General features: G+C 36.6%; 1 protein-coding gene across 4 annotated transcripts in view; it reads right to left on the reverse strand.

The window, feature by feature from the left end:
- Positions 1-8033: 8033 nt before the first annotated feature.
- The window catches only part of LOC135198707 (transmembrane protein 62-like), a 93641-nt gene continuing 82205 nt past the window's right edge, over positions 8034-19469 (reverse strand). For all 4 annotated transcript variants that reach the window (XM_064226555.1, XM_064226558.1, XM_064226556.1 and 1 more), the window contains one exon: positions 8034-9026. In XM_064226555.1, coding sequence (XP_064082625.1) covers positions 8924-9026 — 103 coding nt within the window. In that variant the 3' untranslated portion in view covers positions 8034-8923. The remainder of the gene's footprint in view (positions 9027-19469) is intronic.

Raw genomic sequence — 19469 nt, forward strand, 5'->3', positions numbered from 1 at the left:
TAAAGTTAAGTGTACGTATGTACGTACGTTATCTGCCGTTTGTCCTCCTCCTCCTCTGCCGCCACTATCGGAGATAGCCTCACTCGAAAGGTAGGCTTCCACATTTTACGTTAAAGTAATATTATTTCTTGTACACTAATATACAATTTATTTACAGGTTTTCGATTTTTATTCTTAATTTAGGTATTGAATGGTCCAAATTGTTGTAGTATTTCATTGTTTATAGGTCAATTTAGCTTTATTATGAAATTTAATGGGGTGTTTTTGGAGGGCTTGGAACGGATTAGCCATTTTACATGTAAAATGTGTTCCAAAATACGAAAAACTCATTATACGAAGGCCGCCTCGGAACGGATTAATTTCGTATCTCGAGGTACCACTGTATATAGAAATTTAGAGACATCGTTAGTTTTCTTTCTACTACTAAAACAATTTACTTTACTGAGAATGCTGAGGCACATCAGAATAATAATATACTATAATAATAAAAAACATAATACGTAGCTGTTTCTACAACACTTAATTTGTAGAGAGTCTTCTACAGGCATTACTGTACCACCTCTAGACATCAAGAGCCTCTTCACAAACGTTCTAGTTGATGAGCTCATTGAACATATTCTGAACTGGGAATATATATGCGAGGACACAGACCATGGAACATCCCCAAAGAATCCCTAAAAGTCCTTCTTGAAACATGCACTAAGAAGGCCCGTTTTACTACCCAAAGAGGGCATCTTTACTGCCTGACTGATGGCATAGCAATGGGATTTCCTTTAGGGGTTCTATCTGCCCATTTCTACAAGTGTCGTAAGGAAAGGTTTTCAATAAGATCCCCTGCTCTCCTCAATACCATCCTTATACATATTGACACTTTTGAAAGGGTGGACAACGAAGAGGATCTAGAAATATTAAGAATTTTTGAAGAACGTTCCGGCCTCCGTTTCATGTGAGAATACTGTGTTGATGACTGCCAGAACATGTTAAAACACTAAGACAACAGAAAATTTTTACATGTCCTTAGCAAACTTGATAAAAGAGGATTGTAAGATTATATAAATTAAATGGTATAAGTAGAAACAGCTTTTATTTTCAATACTACTGCCCTCAAAGAAGGTTTCCTTAACAATAATATATATTATTATTTTGATAGAAAACCCTCTTTTAAACATATTCTGTTGAATAAAACAGCAGAATTAAGCAAATTACTCTTATATATTATCTTTTCTATTTTTCTTATTGCTCACTTCTCTGGCTCAGCGATATGTTTTAACAATTGTCCAATATTCATATTGAGATAAATCTAAATAATGCTGAATGTGATATTTTATTTAGAACAGGATTTTACTGGTCAATACTTGTATTATCAGTATGTATATTGGCATACAGGAATGGCGGATCTCAGAGCCGCCATTCCTGTTATACCAGTACTATAGCGATAATACCATTATTGACAAGCAAAATCCTATTATAAATAAAATATATCACATTCAGCATTATTTAGATTTATCCCAATATGAATAATGGCCAAATATTAAGAAGTATCACTGAGTCAGAGAAGCAAATAATAAGAAAAAAAAGAAAAGATAATATATAAGATTAATTCACTGAATTCTGCCATTTTATTCAACAAGCATAAGTATTCTTTAGTTCAAGTATAGCAGAACAAAGATAGGTGCGAGTTCACATTTTCTGTTGTTGTTGTTGTTGTTTATACTACAATTATTATTATTGTTATTATAATAATGATAGCAATAATTATAACTGTAGTTTACAGAATAATAATAATGATAATACGTAATAATTGTAGTTTTTCTTTAGAAAATATGTTAACCTGGACCTTCCATATCTGTTTTGCTATCCTCGAACTAAAGAATACTTATACTACAGTACAGGCAGACCCCGGTTTATGGCAGGGGTTCCATTCCTGGCGGCTCGCCGTAAGCTGAAAATTGCCATAACCCAAAGCATCATAATTATAATGGGAATAAATAGCACTTACAGCACAGTAAGTCCGGAACGACGTAACCCGAACCTGATGTAACCTGGGGGACTGCCTGTGTATATATGTATTAAAGTGAAGTAAAGGCCAAAATAAATACAAAACACCCTTAAATGACACTGACCAACAAGTGACTTGCATAAAAGTATTAAAACCTGTGTAATATAACCGCCACAGACTAACATGAACAAAATTACATAAGAATCTTAAGACGGGGGCCAACAAATTTCTATATTTGCAAGGAAGAGTACCTATGTTAAAACTGGAAAATAAAAAAAATTATAAAAAGTACTGTAGTACTTACAACATACATCAAGTAATTCAGCAATAACTACAAAAGCCTAAGTAAAATATGGAAGCTCAATATGTGAAAAACTTGAGATTATTGTACATACTGTGTACGAAAGCAACTGAGAAATCATGCTAATTTTGAATCCTTTAAAGAAAAGAGGAAGTAGAACCACCTGGTATTTGGCACCTGCTATTTAACAAAAATACACTGTTCATCCACTAAATACCAGTAGTATCTTCCAGCTTAATCATAGGGGAGATATGAACACACAGTACCTGTAGACCAGCCTTAAGGACTACTTACTGCTGTACTGAAATAACCAGTCATATTTCACACATGAATTCTTTGAAATCCATTAATTTAAGTTTAAAAATAAAGCTACTTGAATTTTTGGACATCTACAATCTAATTGAAATGCCAAGCAATATGAATGGTGGTCTTCCAAGCTCTGTTAAAAGGTAAGTTGTTCTTTCAAAATAGAGCATGAAAACCTGTATAATCTTAAAATTCCTCACAAAGAAACTAAACTATTAAGGCTAACGTTCACCTTTCAGTTTGGAAATTTAACTATTAATAAGAAAAATCATGCTTCAATTCAATTTCCAAAGAGATCCCTATTATGAATACTGCCTTATATTTAAAACATCAAGTTTAGGAATCAAATGATTAAAAGCTCTATAGTGAAAAATTCTAAAAATACTACAACAAGTTTAAAAAAGGAAGCTTTTTATCTAATACTGTATACTGTTCACGAAAATCTGGATATAAGGAACATTAAATGTGCATGGCACATAATTAAGTATGAGTTCATTACCCTTAACAGATTTGTGTATCATTGTAAGAAAGCAAACTTACCCTCAACAGATGTCTTTGTGTTATCAGTGTAAGAAAGCAAACTTTATAAACTCTAAAGCTTGCTATAAAGGAACAACTTTCAACAGAGCATTTTATATAAAAACAAATATTTTAGGACACAAAATGTTATTGGTAACAGGGAAATCCCTCCTTTTTAAATGGCTTTTCTCAGTAACACTAATGCATAAACTATAAACAATATTTTGCTTGCTGAAAAAATTACCAATTGGATGCCTGTTCCTCAACCAAAATAAATATGCTTTCTTCAATGGGTTTAAAATATTGTGCAGTTCACTGAAACTGAGGACTAAAAAATGTTTGATGCAAAACTACTGTACAGTATATGCTACAGAATTTCCTCTATACATAATCGAACATGCTTGGAGTAATTATTGAGCCACTAAATACTTGAAAGTTCCCACATCTTGACACTTGATAAAAAGATTTCTGTCAAAGTTTTCATCCACAATAACCATTGTATGGAAAATACTACCCATTAAAATTTCCTCTCCTAGCAACTACTTCTGCTTACATGCATTCTTTCAATATTTGGCCATTATTTGGAGAAAGGAGACAAAGTAGATTATAAAAATTGCTAAAAGGCTGCACGATTCCATCAAAAATTTTCCAAACAGAAGTCTATACGTACATCTCTCACAGTATATATATATGTATATATAAGTCATACATTTTGATTTTAATGTCCAGAATGTAGGTATGTAATTCAATTTGAACCTATTACGTACTTATATACTGTACAAACTAATGTAAACCAAACGTGATATCCTCTATACCACGATATCCATAAGCCACCACTTTCTGCTACAACTTCCTTCACTACTAAAATATTAAAATATTTTGATTACAACTTTTATACTATGTAAAATGGCATTTAGCTTTTAAATCCTAGACTTTGGTGCTTTACTTTTTCAATATATTTAGTCACACACACCATTTTACAGTAGCTGTGGACATTGTGCACCTACCTCCATGCACTTCAGTAGGTCTACTCTATACAAGCGAGGAGAAAACAAACTAAATATAAATTGTGCGTAGTAACCTCTTAATTATGAGTCTTAACTGACTTTACAGTCTGGATATATTTAATAAAACCTAGTTTTTGCTTAATCCATTCAAAAATTCATATCTACTCAATTCTAATCTACATATATAATGTATTAATTTGCATGTACACAAAGTAATTAACATTCCTTTTCCAATTAAAAGCATCTAAGCCCACAGCTACCATGAGATCCCATCATGCAAATACCTTGCAATTTAATATTGCTTGAAATATTAAGCAAATTTTACCTAAATACTTTAATAACTTTCTTTTATGGCTGGAGCTGGTGCTTTTTGACAGTAATGAAGCAAATGTGGCTTTACTTTTCAAAAAATAACCATACCTAAACAGAATTCCTACTTTGGTTTGTAGTTACTAAAACTAGAAGGGGAAAAATGAAAACCTTGTACGTAATACAAAGAAGCTAGAAGGTATTCACAGCCCTTTGCCATACATAGGATCAAAGCTTCCTCCTTTTAATGCGGTAATGGCAAAGCAAAATAAAATTTATCATACAAGGCTAAGGAGGAGGTTACTTTGCATAATGGAAGTATACCAATTGTAAGTTTCCTTTCAAATACCAGTCCCATTATGCTTTATTTCCCTTATTACTAATAAATGTGAGGATCACATTTCCCCGTAAAATGAAGAAATAGGATACAATTTTTCCAAGCTACACCTCAGAAATATTTCCAATAATCAATAAAATTGAAAAGTACACTTTTCACAACCAAAGTTAAATCATGAAAACTGGTTCAGTAATCTAAAAATATATTAACATTCAATATTACAGGCGGTCCCCGGGTTACGACGGGTCCGGCTTACGACGTTCCGAGGTTACGACGCTTTTTCTTAAATATTAATTGAAAAATCCGCCCTGGGTTACGACGCTTGTTCCGAGGTTACGACGCTGACGCTTCCGACGCTCCGAGTTTACAACGCTTTTAAAAAACACAAACTATGATAAGAATCCTTTATAGTTTAGCACAGTTTCTCTCTCTCTCTCTCTCTCTCTCTCTCTCTCTCTCTCTCTCTCTCTCTCTCTGTATTTTCTGATGAAAATAATCACTAATTAGTGTATTTTGATGTTTATTTTCATGACTAAATACATTTCATAAAATATAAAATTAATCAGACTGCGATCATGAAGCCAACAAATACATATGTATTTTTTATAATTCTTCTTCTGTTTTAATATTACATTACAATGTTTCATTATAGCTGTCAGTAACTTGGTATCTCCATAAAAATAATAATTCTCTCTCTCTCTCTCTCTCTCTCTCTCTCTCTCTCTCTCTCTCTCTCTCTCTCTCTCTCTCTCTCTCTCTCTCTCTCTCTCTCTACTACAAAGATGTATGTTTTTTTGTATGATAAAGAAATGATTTACTATTTTCAAATATCAATATTAATTTATACAGCAATAATATCAATTCAATAAAGAAAATACCATAGTGAATTAGTAAGATTTTAGCTTATATTTAAAAAATTATGGAAGAATGAAGGAAATCCCAGTCTTCTCTGTAACCTTTTCCTCAGATGCAGGTACTAAAACTGTCAGATATATCAAGTTCTGTGACAGCCCGAGGGGGAAGAGTTGGGGGAAGAGTTGGGGGAAGAGCTGCAGTGTTGCAATGACGCGGTCCTGAAATTTTTCCCCCCTCTCTCTCTCTCTCTCTCTCATTTACTGAGACTCGAGATTTTTTATGTACTTGTACTATTTGTTTTTAATACTTTCAAATAATAATATAATAATAATAATAATAATAATAATAATAATAATAATAATAATAATAATAATAATAATAACTGTAATTACAAAATTCATATGTGATAGTATTTTAAAGAAATACAATACGTACTAATCTATCCATGTCACTTTTAATTAAGGTTAACTCTCTCTCTCTCTCTCTCTCTCTCTCTCTCTCTCTCTCTCTCTCTCTCTCTCTCTCTCTCTCTCTCTCTCTCTCTCTCTCTCTCTCTCTCTCTCTCTCTCTTTTGCCACACAAGATAATAATGTGTCATTGTGGTAACTCAATCCCTCTCTTTCGCTGGAAGCGTTATAAGTATTTTTTGAGAGAACAGAGAGAGATAAACACACTCTCTCTCTCTCTCTCTCTCTCTTTTACCGAGGTGAAAGAATTTTTATGGTACTAGTATGTAAAATGTTTATTGATAATTTCAGTTATTTAATAATAATAATAATAATAATAATAATAATAAAACTTTAATTACAAAATTCATAATGGTCGTACTTTAAAGAGATGAAAATGACCTTTCCATTTCACTTGTAAGGATAATTCCTCTTTCTTACTGAGATGAGAGAATTTTTATGGTAGATGCATGTGTTTATTATATTTTCAAATAATAATAATAATAATAATAATGATAATAATAATAATAATAGAAGTAGTAATAATACGATAACTAATTTCAAAAGAAAATTCTTCCCTTTGTCTTTTTCTGTATCAATTTCCCTAACTCAACTCGAGTGACACTCGGAGCTTAATGCCATACAATGGGCAACGAATTTATGGTTTTATGTAATTCTCTCTCTCTTCTCTCTCTATCTCTCTCTCTCTCTCTCTTACTGAGATGAGAATCATTTTCATGGACATGTATGTAATAAGTTTATCATTAATATTTTCCAATAATAATACTTATTAACTGTAAGTACAAAATTCATATCTGAGTATTTTAAATACAATAATCATTCCATTTCTCTCTTTTAAATACTGTGAGGACAACTCTCTCTCTCTCTCTCTCTCTCTCTCTCTCTCTCCACAAGATACTTGTCATACATTTGGTGTTTCTATTTCTTCCTTTTATCTCTCTCGCTCTCAGCAAAAGAATTGATAGACAGACAAACATAATTGCACAGTCCTCTCTTTCTCTCTTCTCTGGAGAAATATATGTGTTTATGGGAGGGGGAAAAAGTTGCCTACAGACTCATTTCAATCTATTGAAACCGTAAGGAGTTATTTTTTTTTTTCTCTCTCTCTCTCTCTCTCTCTCTTGTATTTTAATGAAAATATACAGTAATTTGTGAATACACAGTGTTGCACATGAAAAAAGTAAATTAGTGATAATTTTAGAGATAAGCCCTAAGAAAAATTGCAAATTAGTAGTGAAATTTTCCCTGTGGACATGTTTTCAAGAACGTCGTTCCGGCTTACGACGATTTTCGGGTTACGACGCGTCTTAAGAACGGAACCCCCGTCGTAACCCGGGGACCGCCTGTATTCTACTGTGCTTAAATATAAACCGAAAATCTGCATACCATCTACAGTTCTCAACCAACGGGACATCATACTTGAATAGCATCAAACTGTTCCTTAACCAGTAGGATATCATAAATAACATCAAAGGGTCCCTTAACCAGCAGAGAGTCATACTTGGATAATGTCTAGTCTTAAACAACACCATGTTTGCATACTATCAAAATCCCTTACCCAGTAGGATATTATGTATAATCAAATTGAGTCAAAGGCTCCTGCAACCAACTGGATATACTTGAATGATATCATTTTAGGGACCTTAATCAGCAGGATACCGGACTTACAGACTATCAACGGGTCCCTTGACCAGTTATACATCATAATTATATGGGTACTGTACTACATTATACAAGATTCCTTTAATTAACAAGTTATCATATTGTAATACATCAAAGGGTCCCTTAACCAGCAAAATATGACAGATGAATACTATCACAAGGCTCTTTAACCAGTGGGACTTCACCCTTGAACAGCAACAAAAATTTTCGTTACTCAGCAGTATCGAGACTCGAAATAATCATTTGTATGCCCTATATAATAAGGCTCAACAATCCACACACAAAAACCTGAAGGGACAACATGAAATGGTATTAAAATAACAAAAACCTACTAATTAAACAATCAATTAATCAAAGAGAGTGTGAATGGAATAGTTAAAAGTACATATATCACCCCACATTAAAGAAAGCACAAAGAGAAAACTCAACCTCCACTTGAAAATAAGTTACAAATAAAACCCATAAAAATGAACTGGTTTTCATACAACCTCAAAATATCTTGAATATGACCAGTCAATTAGCATTCTGGAAGGAATGGCCATACGCAATCTTTTAAATAAAATACATACACCTGAATCAGTCATAAAACTAGACTAAAATCTGTACCACACACACTAGTCAAAACTGAGAACTTGCACAGCATATAAATATGAAAGACAACATCATTATACAAAGATGAATGGGAAAAACAAGTTAATTTTAACAGCATTCTGTCAAATATAAGTAGTGAAGATAAATAAAAAAAAATGAGGACATGGTCAAGGACTTTGTACGTCGATACATCTTTAGCCTTGGCTGTCTAAATTATGAGTTTCCGTCCAAAGAGAATTAACCTGATGGGCAGTGTCAGTTATGACACTTGCTCAAGAACCTAACTTACAATCTTAAGTACATTTAAGGAACTGCAAGAGCTGTTCACTTAAAAGCATCTACTAGACTTACTCACCAACTCCTTGGTGACATCTACTGGTATACACACCACTGTTATTAAATACTGTACAAGAAGTCAACATTAAAGTATGAAATATTTAAGAAGCTACTGCGCTGCCAATAAAAGCTATAAATCATTGTTACATAGCAAATACCTGATAATTTCGTTTTTAGTAGCAATTCACACTCTTGAAATATTGTTTGAGAAATACCTGACTAACATTGAAAAAATCACAAGTTGCTCTGAGTTACTTTGTTCTCATCATCAGTGAGTTGGTTTGATTTATCTTCTTTCCAGTCACAATGATCTGGGGCCCATACTTCAGCAGCTCCTCTGAAAGAAAATTGAAGTTTTTCAGAAACAAAACAAAGAGGTTTTCAGTGGCTAAGCAAATTAGATTATATATCATGTATTAAAGTAAAATCTAAAAAATTTATTTATGGTGTTTCTAATAACAGAATCAATCGTGGACAAAAATGATATTGTTATGATACAATAAAGTTTGTTCATACTTACCTGGCAGATATATATATAGCTGTATTCTCTGAAGTCCGACAGAATTTCAAAACTCCCGGCACACACAGTGGTCGGCCAGGTGGTAGTACCCATTCCCGCCGCTGGGAGGCGGGCGTAAGGAACCATTCCCATTTTCTGTCAGATTTTTCTAGTGCCACTGTCTCCTGAGGGGAGGTGGGTGGGCACTTTGATTATATATATCTACCAGGTAAGTATGAACAAACTTTATTGTATCATAACAATATCATTTGTTCATGAATCTTTACCTGCCAGATATATATATAGCTGAATCCCACCTTTGGAGGAAGGGGGAGACAGATTCGATTTTGGGAAACAATTTCATATATATGATTGATATTTTGGTTCCTTAACTGTTAGCATAGCTGACTTCGTGAGTACCGTCGCCCAAGTCTGCTTCTGCTTTACTAGAGACTCCAGCTAGGTAGTGACCTGTGAAGCTGTTGAGTTCTAGAGGATCTGTCAACGGGGGCGTGACCACAATGCAACTAGATACTATATTATAGACCTCCAATTTCGGTACTGCATTCCTAGAGGTGCCAGCAAGGACGTGACCTGTGTAGCTGGTGCGCTCTAATGAACTGTCACGGGGAGCGTGACCACAATGTGACAGATCATATAGGTGTTGTTTAGACACCGAATGCTGTTGATGCTTCACTGGAGGTGCCAGCAAGGACGTGACCTATGTAGCTGGTGCGCTCCAGATGATTTGTCAACGGGGGCGTGACCACACTGTGATAAAAACATTTTACCCTACTATGAGGGCGAAGCAAAAACATTACCACCTGACCTAGCCTATCTGGTTAAACTTCGTATAACCAAGGCTAATGGAGGGAAGTCCGCCTAAGGCGGCCTACCCAAGACCACAAAAAACTAAACACCTACATAAACATAATAAAAACAAAAAATAAAAAGAAATAAATTAAAAAGTCCAAACTAACATATTATTTTCTAAATGATAGGAAGAGTGCTACTCTCTGTCCCCAATATAGTGTCTGCTGCGACACATGGGCCCAAAGAGTAGCAGTTCTCGTATGTAATCCTCACCTCCCGAAGGTAGTGAGAGGCAAACACTGAATTACTACGCCAAAATGTGGCATTCAAGATGTCATTGAGTGCCATGTTCTTTTGGAAGGCTACCGACGTAGAAATAGCCCTCAGTCCATGCGCATTCACCTTCAACACTTTCATATCACTGTCTTGACAGGATGAATGCACTTCCTTGATGGTGCCCCTCAAGAAAAAAGCCAAAGTATCCTTTGACATTGGTAACCTTGGCTTCCTGACCGAACACCACAAGTTATCAGAAGGACCTCTTATAAACCTTGGTTCCTATCTTTTCAGACGGAGGGTTGACTTCCTAGCTATTGCTTAGGAGTCTGCTTCGTCTCAAGAGCCTCAGCGAGGATGTGACCTATGGGTAAGAGTTCTTGTGGGTCTGCCGATGGGGTCTTATCCACTTACTCGGCAGAGCCTAACTGGCATTTGTCAATGGGTGCTAATCCACTCATATGACCATATACCTATGCCTATTAGCATAATTAAGGAGCACAACACCGATCCCGATCACCTGATCCTAACACGAGGGTTAGCGCTTAATTTGAAAAGAGTTATCCCCAAACTCCTTTCAAAAACCCCCATAAAAATCACTAAGTTAAACTAAAAATTAACTCACTAGTTAAGGATCAGTGTCGGCTCCCTATCCCAGCAACGTATCCGCAGACACGAATAACCAAGAGAAAAGGATCTCTTGTAGGTTTAAATTGACATCCTTCGTGTAATGGGAGGTCAACACAGAATTGCATCTCCCGTAAGTGACAGCTCATATGTCCTTTATGACATATTGTTATGGAACCAAGAAGAATTCATAAAAGCTCGCACTTCATGCATAGGTTCGAATGGACTGGACATGAGGAACTTCAGAACTACATCCAAGTTCCAAGACGGCAACTTGGGTTGTTGAACCTTCATCGTTTTGAAAGATCTCAAGAGATCGTGAAGGTCTCTGTTGTCCGCCAAGTCCAGGCCTCTGTGCCTAAAGACAACTAAAAGCACACTCTTATAACCCTTGATTGTAGAGACTGCAAGTTTTAGATCCCTTCTCAGAAAAGGAAGTCAGCAATCTGGCTCACAGAGGTCGTGGTGGAGGAAATGCCGTTCTTCTTGCACCAACTCCTGAAGACTGTCCACTTCGATTGGTACACTGCGTTGGAAAACGCTCTTCTTGCACTGGCGATAGCTTTCGCCATTGACGTATAAAAGCCTCTCGCCCTGGCCAACTTTTGGATAGTCTGAATGCAGTCCAAGACCTCAGAGCGAAGAGGCTTCTGTGGTACCTCTCGAAGTGGGGCTGTCTGAGTAGATCTGTCCTTACTGGAAGCGTCCTCGGGAAGTCTACTACGAAGGCCATGACCTCTGTGAATCACTCTCTCGCAGGCCAGAACGGGGTGAACAAAGTCCTTCTCGTCCCTTCCGACACCGCAAACTTTCTCATGACTTCCCCTAAGATCTTGAACGGGGAAAGGCGTACAGGTCCATCCCCGTCCAGTCCCAGAGAAGTGTGTCTATCGTCACTGCAGCTGGGTCGAGTACTGGGGAGCAGTACAGTGGAAGCCTCTTCATTCTGGACGTCGCAAAGATATCCACGAGTGGACGTCCCCATAACCCCCACAGCTCTTGGCATACCTCCTGATGCAGAGTCTACTCGGTTGGCAGAAGTTGACCTCGTCTGCTGAGGAGATCTGCCCAGACGTTCTCTACTCCTGCTACAAACTTCGTAAGGATCATGACGTCCAGTGCCCTTGCCCACAGCAAGATTTCCTTTGCCAGAGCAAAAGGGGACTGAGACTGTGTTCCTCCCTACTTCTTCAAGTACGCCAGAGCTGTGGTGTTGTCTGAGTTGACTTGGACTATTCGATGAGAGACTTTTTCTTGGAAAAACTGGAGAGCTAAAAAGATGGCTACCATTTCCTTTAGGTTTATGTGTCAGGACACCTGTTCCCCTCTCCAGGTGCCTGCCACTTCTTTCCCCCTAATGATGCTCCCCATCCCGTGGTGGACGCGTCAGAGAACAACACTAGGTCGGGGCTCTGAAGCTTGAGAGACATGCCCTCCGACCGCTACACTGGATCTAGCCAACATTTCAAGTGATGTTTTACCTCTCCTGAAATTTCCAAGATCATGTGTAGATTCTTGTTTTCTTTCCAATTGTATTTGAGAAAAAATTGTAACGGTCTGAGGTGCAGTCTCCCCAAGGAAACAAACTTCTCCAGCGAGGAAATGGTCCCCAGTTAGACTCATCCATTCCCTCACCGAGCACGAATCTTTCCTTAGGAAGGCTGACACTTTGTCTAAGCCTTGCTGCTGACGTCCCTGGGACGGAAAAGCTCGAAAAGCCACTGAATCCATCTGAATCCCCAGATACACGATGGATTGGGTTGGGATCAGATGTGACTTTTCGAAATTCACCAGTAGTCCCAGGGACTTCACCAACGATTAAGTTGTTTGAAAATCCTTCAGACACCGCGTTTGAGTGGAGGCATGAATGAGCCAGTCGTCCTTCGAAGATAACAATTGCGAAGGAGGAGACTGAGGGGCGCAGGCTGAAACTATTCTTCAAAAGAGGCTCGAAGCCATCGAACCAAGACCTCTTCTTCTTCTCTACTGACACATGTTCGGGAAGATGGTAACCGTGCTCTCTAGACAACCTCTGGAGAGTCTGCATGAAATCTAGAGAGCAAGGCAACTGGCGAAAGAGCGGAACGAGGAGAAGGAGAAGGGGACTGCCTGGACTCTTGATTGGCAGCCTATCATCCTTCCTCTCGCGATGTGGCTTTGCCTTTCTCACTGCAATCAACGAAACAAGTTGTTGTTGCAAAGACACAATCATCCTTTTCGATGGAGAACATTCCTTCTCAGGCAAAAGGCTGATCCTTTGAGAAGACGATGGGCGAGGGGAAGCCCTCCTCCTTCTCACATGGACCGCCAAGGATATATCTTTGGAGCGACCAAAGCGCTCAAAAGCATACTCATCGGAATACGTCCTCTCCGGTGAAGATCGCAACACAGCAGAAAAGAGAGAGGACGTGAAGCGTCCACCTCCCTGAGACCATACATCATACATCTTAGCTCTCTTTTACTGCGGAAAGTCTTCCAATTGCCCAGGAGACGACCGCAAAGCAGAAGGAGCTAACGGACGAGAACGAATTCTATGAGATTATGAGCCATGACATCACCTATAGACGAATCTTGACTATGAGAGATGTTCAGAATCATTTCTAGATCATCTATGCTATTCCAGTTTTTCTGCAGGAAAAACTGGAGAGGTGTGAATTTCAGTCTATTCAGGGAAAACAAACTTCTCCAGCGAGGAAATGGTCCCCTGCAATTCATTCATTCCCTCACCGAGCATGTTTCCTTCCCTGATAAGGCTGCGTTTCACTTAAACAGGAGTAATCTGAAGACACTGTAGAAGATTGTTCATTTGTTTCTTCCTAAAAGTCTCCTTCCTGAGATCCATTGCTATTCTCTGATTCTCGGCGAATGTCTGAAGAAGCATTACGTTGTGCGTCCAGCCAGGCGTCCAGCCGAGCATCCTGCCGAGCGTCACGCTCGGCGCTGTCGTATTTGGCAGCGGAAGGAGTCCCCCTCATAATGGAGCAAGGGACATCTCAGCGAGCTAATTGACTGCATCTCTTGCACATCATTCTTGTTTCGAGGGAAATCATGTGTGCTATGCCGCTGTAGACTCGGACAGAGTTCTGTTACCATACGGTAAACAGAACCGAAAAAGGTCCTAATACATATATATATACATACACACATATACATTACACATATATATCTATACATATATATCCATACACACACACATATATCTATATATATATTAATATATATATATATATATATATATATATATATATATATATATATATATATATATATATATATATATATTTATATATATATATTATATATATATATATATATATATTTATATATATATATATATAATATAGTAATATATTATATATATATATATATATATGTATATATATATATAGATATATTCTATAATATAGATAGATATATATCTATATATATATTATTATATATAATATATATATATATATCTATACACATACATATATATATACACCCATACTACATACACATATATATATTATTTATTTATTTATTTATTTTTTTTTTTTTTATGAAAAATTCTCGCAAAGTGAAGATGTTCAGTCATGTATGCTAGAATTCCCCTCAACCCGAGGCTAAGGCCGTGATTGTAGGGTAGAAATACGGTTAGTCCGTCAATCCCGCAGGAGAGAGAGAGACGTAACCTACCGCGCATGGCAGACAATCAGATGGAACTGAGCACTGGCATTACGCATTAGTGACAGCAGACTCAGAGAACGTTCGTCGTTCTCGCACTGCTCTGCCTGAGTTGCCACCTACACCATTCTACGAATGAATAGGTTTACTATCATTATAGAGCAGAAACCAAAATCCATCAAACTGGTATATTTAAGCAAAACTGAATTTGCTAAATATAAAAGGCTAACTTGGTATTGTCATAACAATACCTTAAATGTTTAAAAATAGGAAAACCGGTAACCCCTGAATAGTTGCAAGGAGAACCGATTAAATGTAATAAGAATAATCGTACTTTCGGTTGTCCTCCGTAGGAGTAACTATGGTATGATATATAACTTGAACCATACAACCGCTTGATAGTAATATGACGTAAGGGCAAAAATAATATTACTATGATACAACAATGCTTGTTCACCTTTACCCGGCAGATATATATAGTATATACATATATCTGACTGGTAAGTTTTATGAACAAACGTAGAGTATTTTAGACACTTGGACAGCTACCTCCCTACTACATTCTACCTCGCCGAGGTAGGGAGAGCCATCACGCGGTAGTGTTTTGTCAATGAGAAATTATACGCTTACGAGATAGAATGAACACTCATGGCATTATCACTATACTTCACTACACTACTAAAACTTTCCAATGCAAACATGATTCCAGGCTACGCAAAGATTTAAGAATCACAGATAGGGTATTACCCTCCAAAGACACTATTGTAGGGCCCGAAGGCATCACAGGTCTTTGGAGGGATAAATTCTACTGGACGGGTAACTTGTGTTACACGCCTGGAGGAAGACCTCCTTACACTATCACGTTCTAGTTTACGTACCTATGATTCATAAGCCTTCCACGCAGAATCAGACATATTTTCACACCCGTTGCAGCGGTCATCAAACATACAAACATGTTTCCTACAATTCGCGCACACTGTATGAGGGTCTACCGAAGTTTTTGGTAGCCTAACCTTGCATTCTTCCACACAACATACTCTGGCCTAGTCGAACTAGATCCAGACATCGTAAGTTTAAGGAAAAATCAAGCCAAAATAAAAACAATCCACAATTAGCATATGCCTAACCACCGATCCAAATCAAATAACCAAAAATCAATCGGGATACTCAAGTGACCAAAAGAGTTCCAAAATCCAATGACGGAGGTGCAGAAAACACTTGTTGTCTGCACCGGCGACAGAAAATATCTGACAGACAATGGGAATGGTTCCTTACGCCCGCCTCCCAGCGGCCGGAATGGGTACTATCACCTGGCCGACCACTGCGTGTGCCGGGAGTTTTGAAATTCTGTCGGACTTTGGAGAATACAGCTATCTATATATCTGGCAGGTAAGATTCATGAACAAACCAGTTTTTTGACAACCCCATTATAATCACATACTGTATATACATGTAAGTCTATTATTTCGATCCCAAAATATTCAAAATTTATAAGTGAACAGCACTGCAATCATGAAATTCTATTTCCTTTTGGTTTGACTAATTTTTTAAAAACTGAAAGTATATTATTCCTAAATATCCCATATAGATTAAATCCCTTAGTTATAAAGTGCAAATCTGATCACATATAAGACATATGGCAATGCATTAACACTTATATCATGCTGACAGCTTCCACACAACCACTTGTCCAAATTTCAATTTCTAAATCAACAATCTTCACCACTTTTTTGTATTCTAATCTGTTTTTCCATCCTTTAAATATAAGACCTCTTCTTCAAGTCTAATGTTTACATTATGCTAGTCATACTATGATAACATCAGGGGATTCATTGTGAATCCTTGATGAAATGACAAATTTGTAACTAATTTGTATTTTTCATAACTTACAAGCCTGAGGTCTTAACATTAGGATAAATACTCAGCACCAGCTGGAAACCGGTCAATTTTAAAATAATTGTGTACGCAAGAGACTATTGGCATCTGTGCTTGGTCACGAGACATGTAGGGCCACCCACATACCCCTCATTAACTCTTGACCCCGTCAGTTATTCTTCCAACACAGGTTAGTTGATAGAGGGGTGGTTAGAGGTGGGCCTTTGTATGTTAAGACCTCAGGTTTGTAAGTTATGAAAAATACAAATTTGTTATAAATTTGTCATTTGTTTATATACGAAACAAACCTTTGGTCTTAACATTAGGATAGACTTACTCTTGGTGGGAGGTAAGTACTATTAACCAACTGGGAGTTTGCCACCTTTGATCAGTTTTCTGAATACCAGAATTCTACGAAACAACTGACCAGTATTTCCGAATCTAAGATATATATGAATATCATAGAGTCAGACTTCTGGGTTTTTACACAATGTCATAGTTCATTGCGTCCGAGGAAGATAAGATGATCTGTTCCCCTAACAAACCAATTCATCCACTCATGAAGGCTTGTTATCATTCCTCTCCCCCTTGCTAGAGAGAGGAATGTCCTGCTACTGATAGGTATCTTACTGATACTAACCCTAACAGTATGACCACTTCACTCACCTGTACCTTGTCCGTTCCAGCTTATGATGGTACTCTCTTCTTACTGCCCTAAGTAAAGAAGAAGACAGAAATTTGAAAAGGAAAGAGGCCAGTTAACTCCTCCATTTCACATTCATACTATCATCTTAGACAAGATACCAACTAACCCGCCAGGGGTACTGGATGAGTTACACCTTTTGTTGAGCAGCCACCAAAGGACCCAAGGAAATTGAGACCAAGGACCTCTGGGCAACCATATATATATATATATATATATATATATATATATATATATATATCTATTATATATATATATATATATCATACATATATATAATATTATAACATAAACATTATTATATATACCATTATAATATATAGATATATTATATATATATATATATTATTATATATATATATATTATATATATTATATATATTCTATATATATATATATTATATACTACATATATAACAACATATATATACATACTATATATTACATAATATATATATATTATATAGATATATATATACTATATATATAGTTATATAATATCTATATATATATATAGATATATATATATATATACTATATATATATACACATATATACAATACATATATTAAATTACGATATATATACATACATATATATACATACATATATATATATATATATATATATATATAATATATATATATATATATATATATATATATATATATATTATATATATATATGTATAACTGAATCACGAAAGTTAGGAACGTGATAAATCCATAAATATGATATTGTTATGATACAATAAAGTTTTATGCATACTTACCTGGCAGGTATATATATAGCTTATCCTCTTGACGCACTGGCAGGAATTTCAAAACTCGCGGCAACCGCTAGTACACTGGTAGTTCAGTGATGGCCACCCCGTTCCCATGTGGCGCTGGTACTTGGAACTATTCCCGTTTTCCTCAGATTTTCTCTGAACCCTGTCTCCTGAGGGGAGGAGGGTGGGAATTTAATTTATATATACCTGCCAGGTAAGTATGCATAAAACTTTATTGTATCATAACAATATCATTTTTATGCATGACACTTACCTGGCAGGTATATATATAGCTGATTGACACATTTGGAGGTGGGTCATAGACAGCAACATCATCATAATTCAAAAATTAACTAAATTTTTAAAATTATTTATTAAGTTCCTTACCTGCTAAGGTAGCTGACTTCGTAGGTCCTGCCTCTTAGCCTGCTAAACCTTAGTCGCTCTCAACTAGGATGTGACCTGTTTGTTGAGAAAGCTAACAACAAGGGTCTGACAACTGGACATGACCAATCTGCTGACAGAGAACCCTAGCCCTCATTTACTACGGGCATTCATGCTAGGAAAGTTAGTCACCTGAACCACACACACATACAATAATAAACACTAAACCAAAAAACTTCCAAAAAACTGAGCTGGTATTAACCTTCTCAGACAACCATAAAAAAACACCTCTAAACCTAATTAAAATAAAAACCTAGCATGTTATTAGGTTAAGGGGTGGAAACTCCTTTGCCCAGTACTGTACCTGAGGATACATACGGGCCTAACGTTTGACAATTATCAAAAGTTGTCTTCACGTCTCTAAGGTAATGAGAGGCAAACACAGAGTTTGTCCTCCAAAACGTCGAATCTATAATGTCCTTGAGGGCTAAATTTTTCCTGAATGCTAAGGACGTAGCTACTGCTCTCACCTCATGAGCTTTAACCTTGATCAAGCCGAAGCATTCTTCCTGACAAAGTAAATGAGCTTCTTTAATGACTTCTCTTACAAAGAAAGCCATCGCATTTTTAGACATAGGTCTAGAAGGATCTTTAACAGAGCACCACAGACTAGATCAGCCAGTCCTTCAATCTCAAATGATCTTGGCCACGGATGCGAAGGATTCTCATTCTTTGCTAAGAACTCCTGTTGAAAAGAACAACTGCTTTGTTTGTGCTTCCAAGCTACTTGCTTGTCAATAGCTTGCAGCTCGCTAATCCTTTTAGCTGTAGCTAAGGCTACTAAGAAAATAGTCTTCATTTCTTAGCTCTCGCAAAGACGAACTGCCCATAGGTTCAAACCTATCCGTCTCCAAGAACTTGAGAACGACATCCAAATTCCAAGAAGGAGTTCTGCAAAGTCGATCCTTCTTTGTATTAAAAGATCTGAGAAGATCTCTAAGATCTGCGTCGTTGGACAGATCTAAACCTCTGTGTCTAAACACTGCAGACAACATACACTTATAACCTTTAATTGTCTGATTAGCCAAACCCAGTTCCTTCTTCAGGTATAGAAGGAAATATGATATTGTTATAATACAATAAAGTTTCATACATACTTACCTGGCAG

The sequence above is a fragment of the Macrobrachium nipponense genome, chromosome 22 (assembly GCF_015104395.2).
Source record: "Macrobrachium nipponense isolate FS-2020 chromosome 22, ASM1510439v2, whole genome shotgun sequence".
In the NCBI taxonomy this organism is placed as follows: domain Eukaryota; kingdom Metazoa; phylum Arthropoda; class Malacostraca; order Decapoda; family Palaemonidae; genus Macrobrachium; species Macrobrachium nipponense.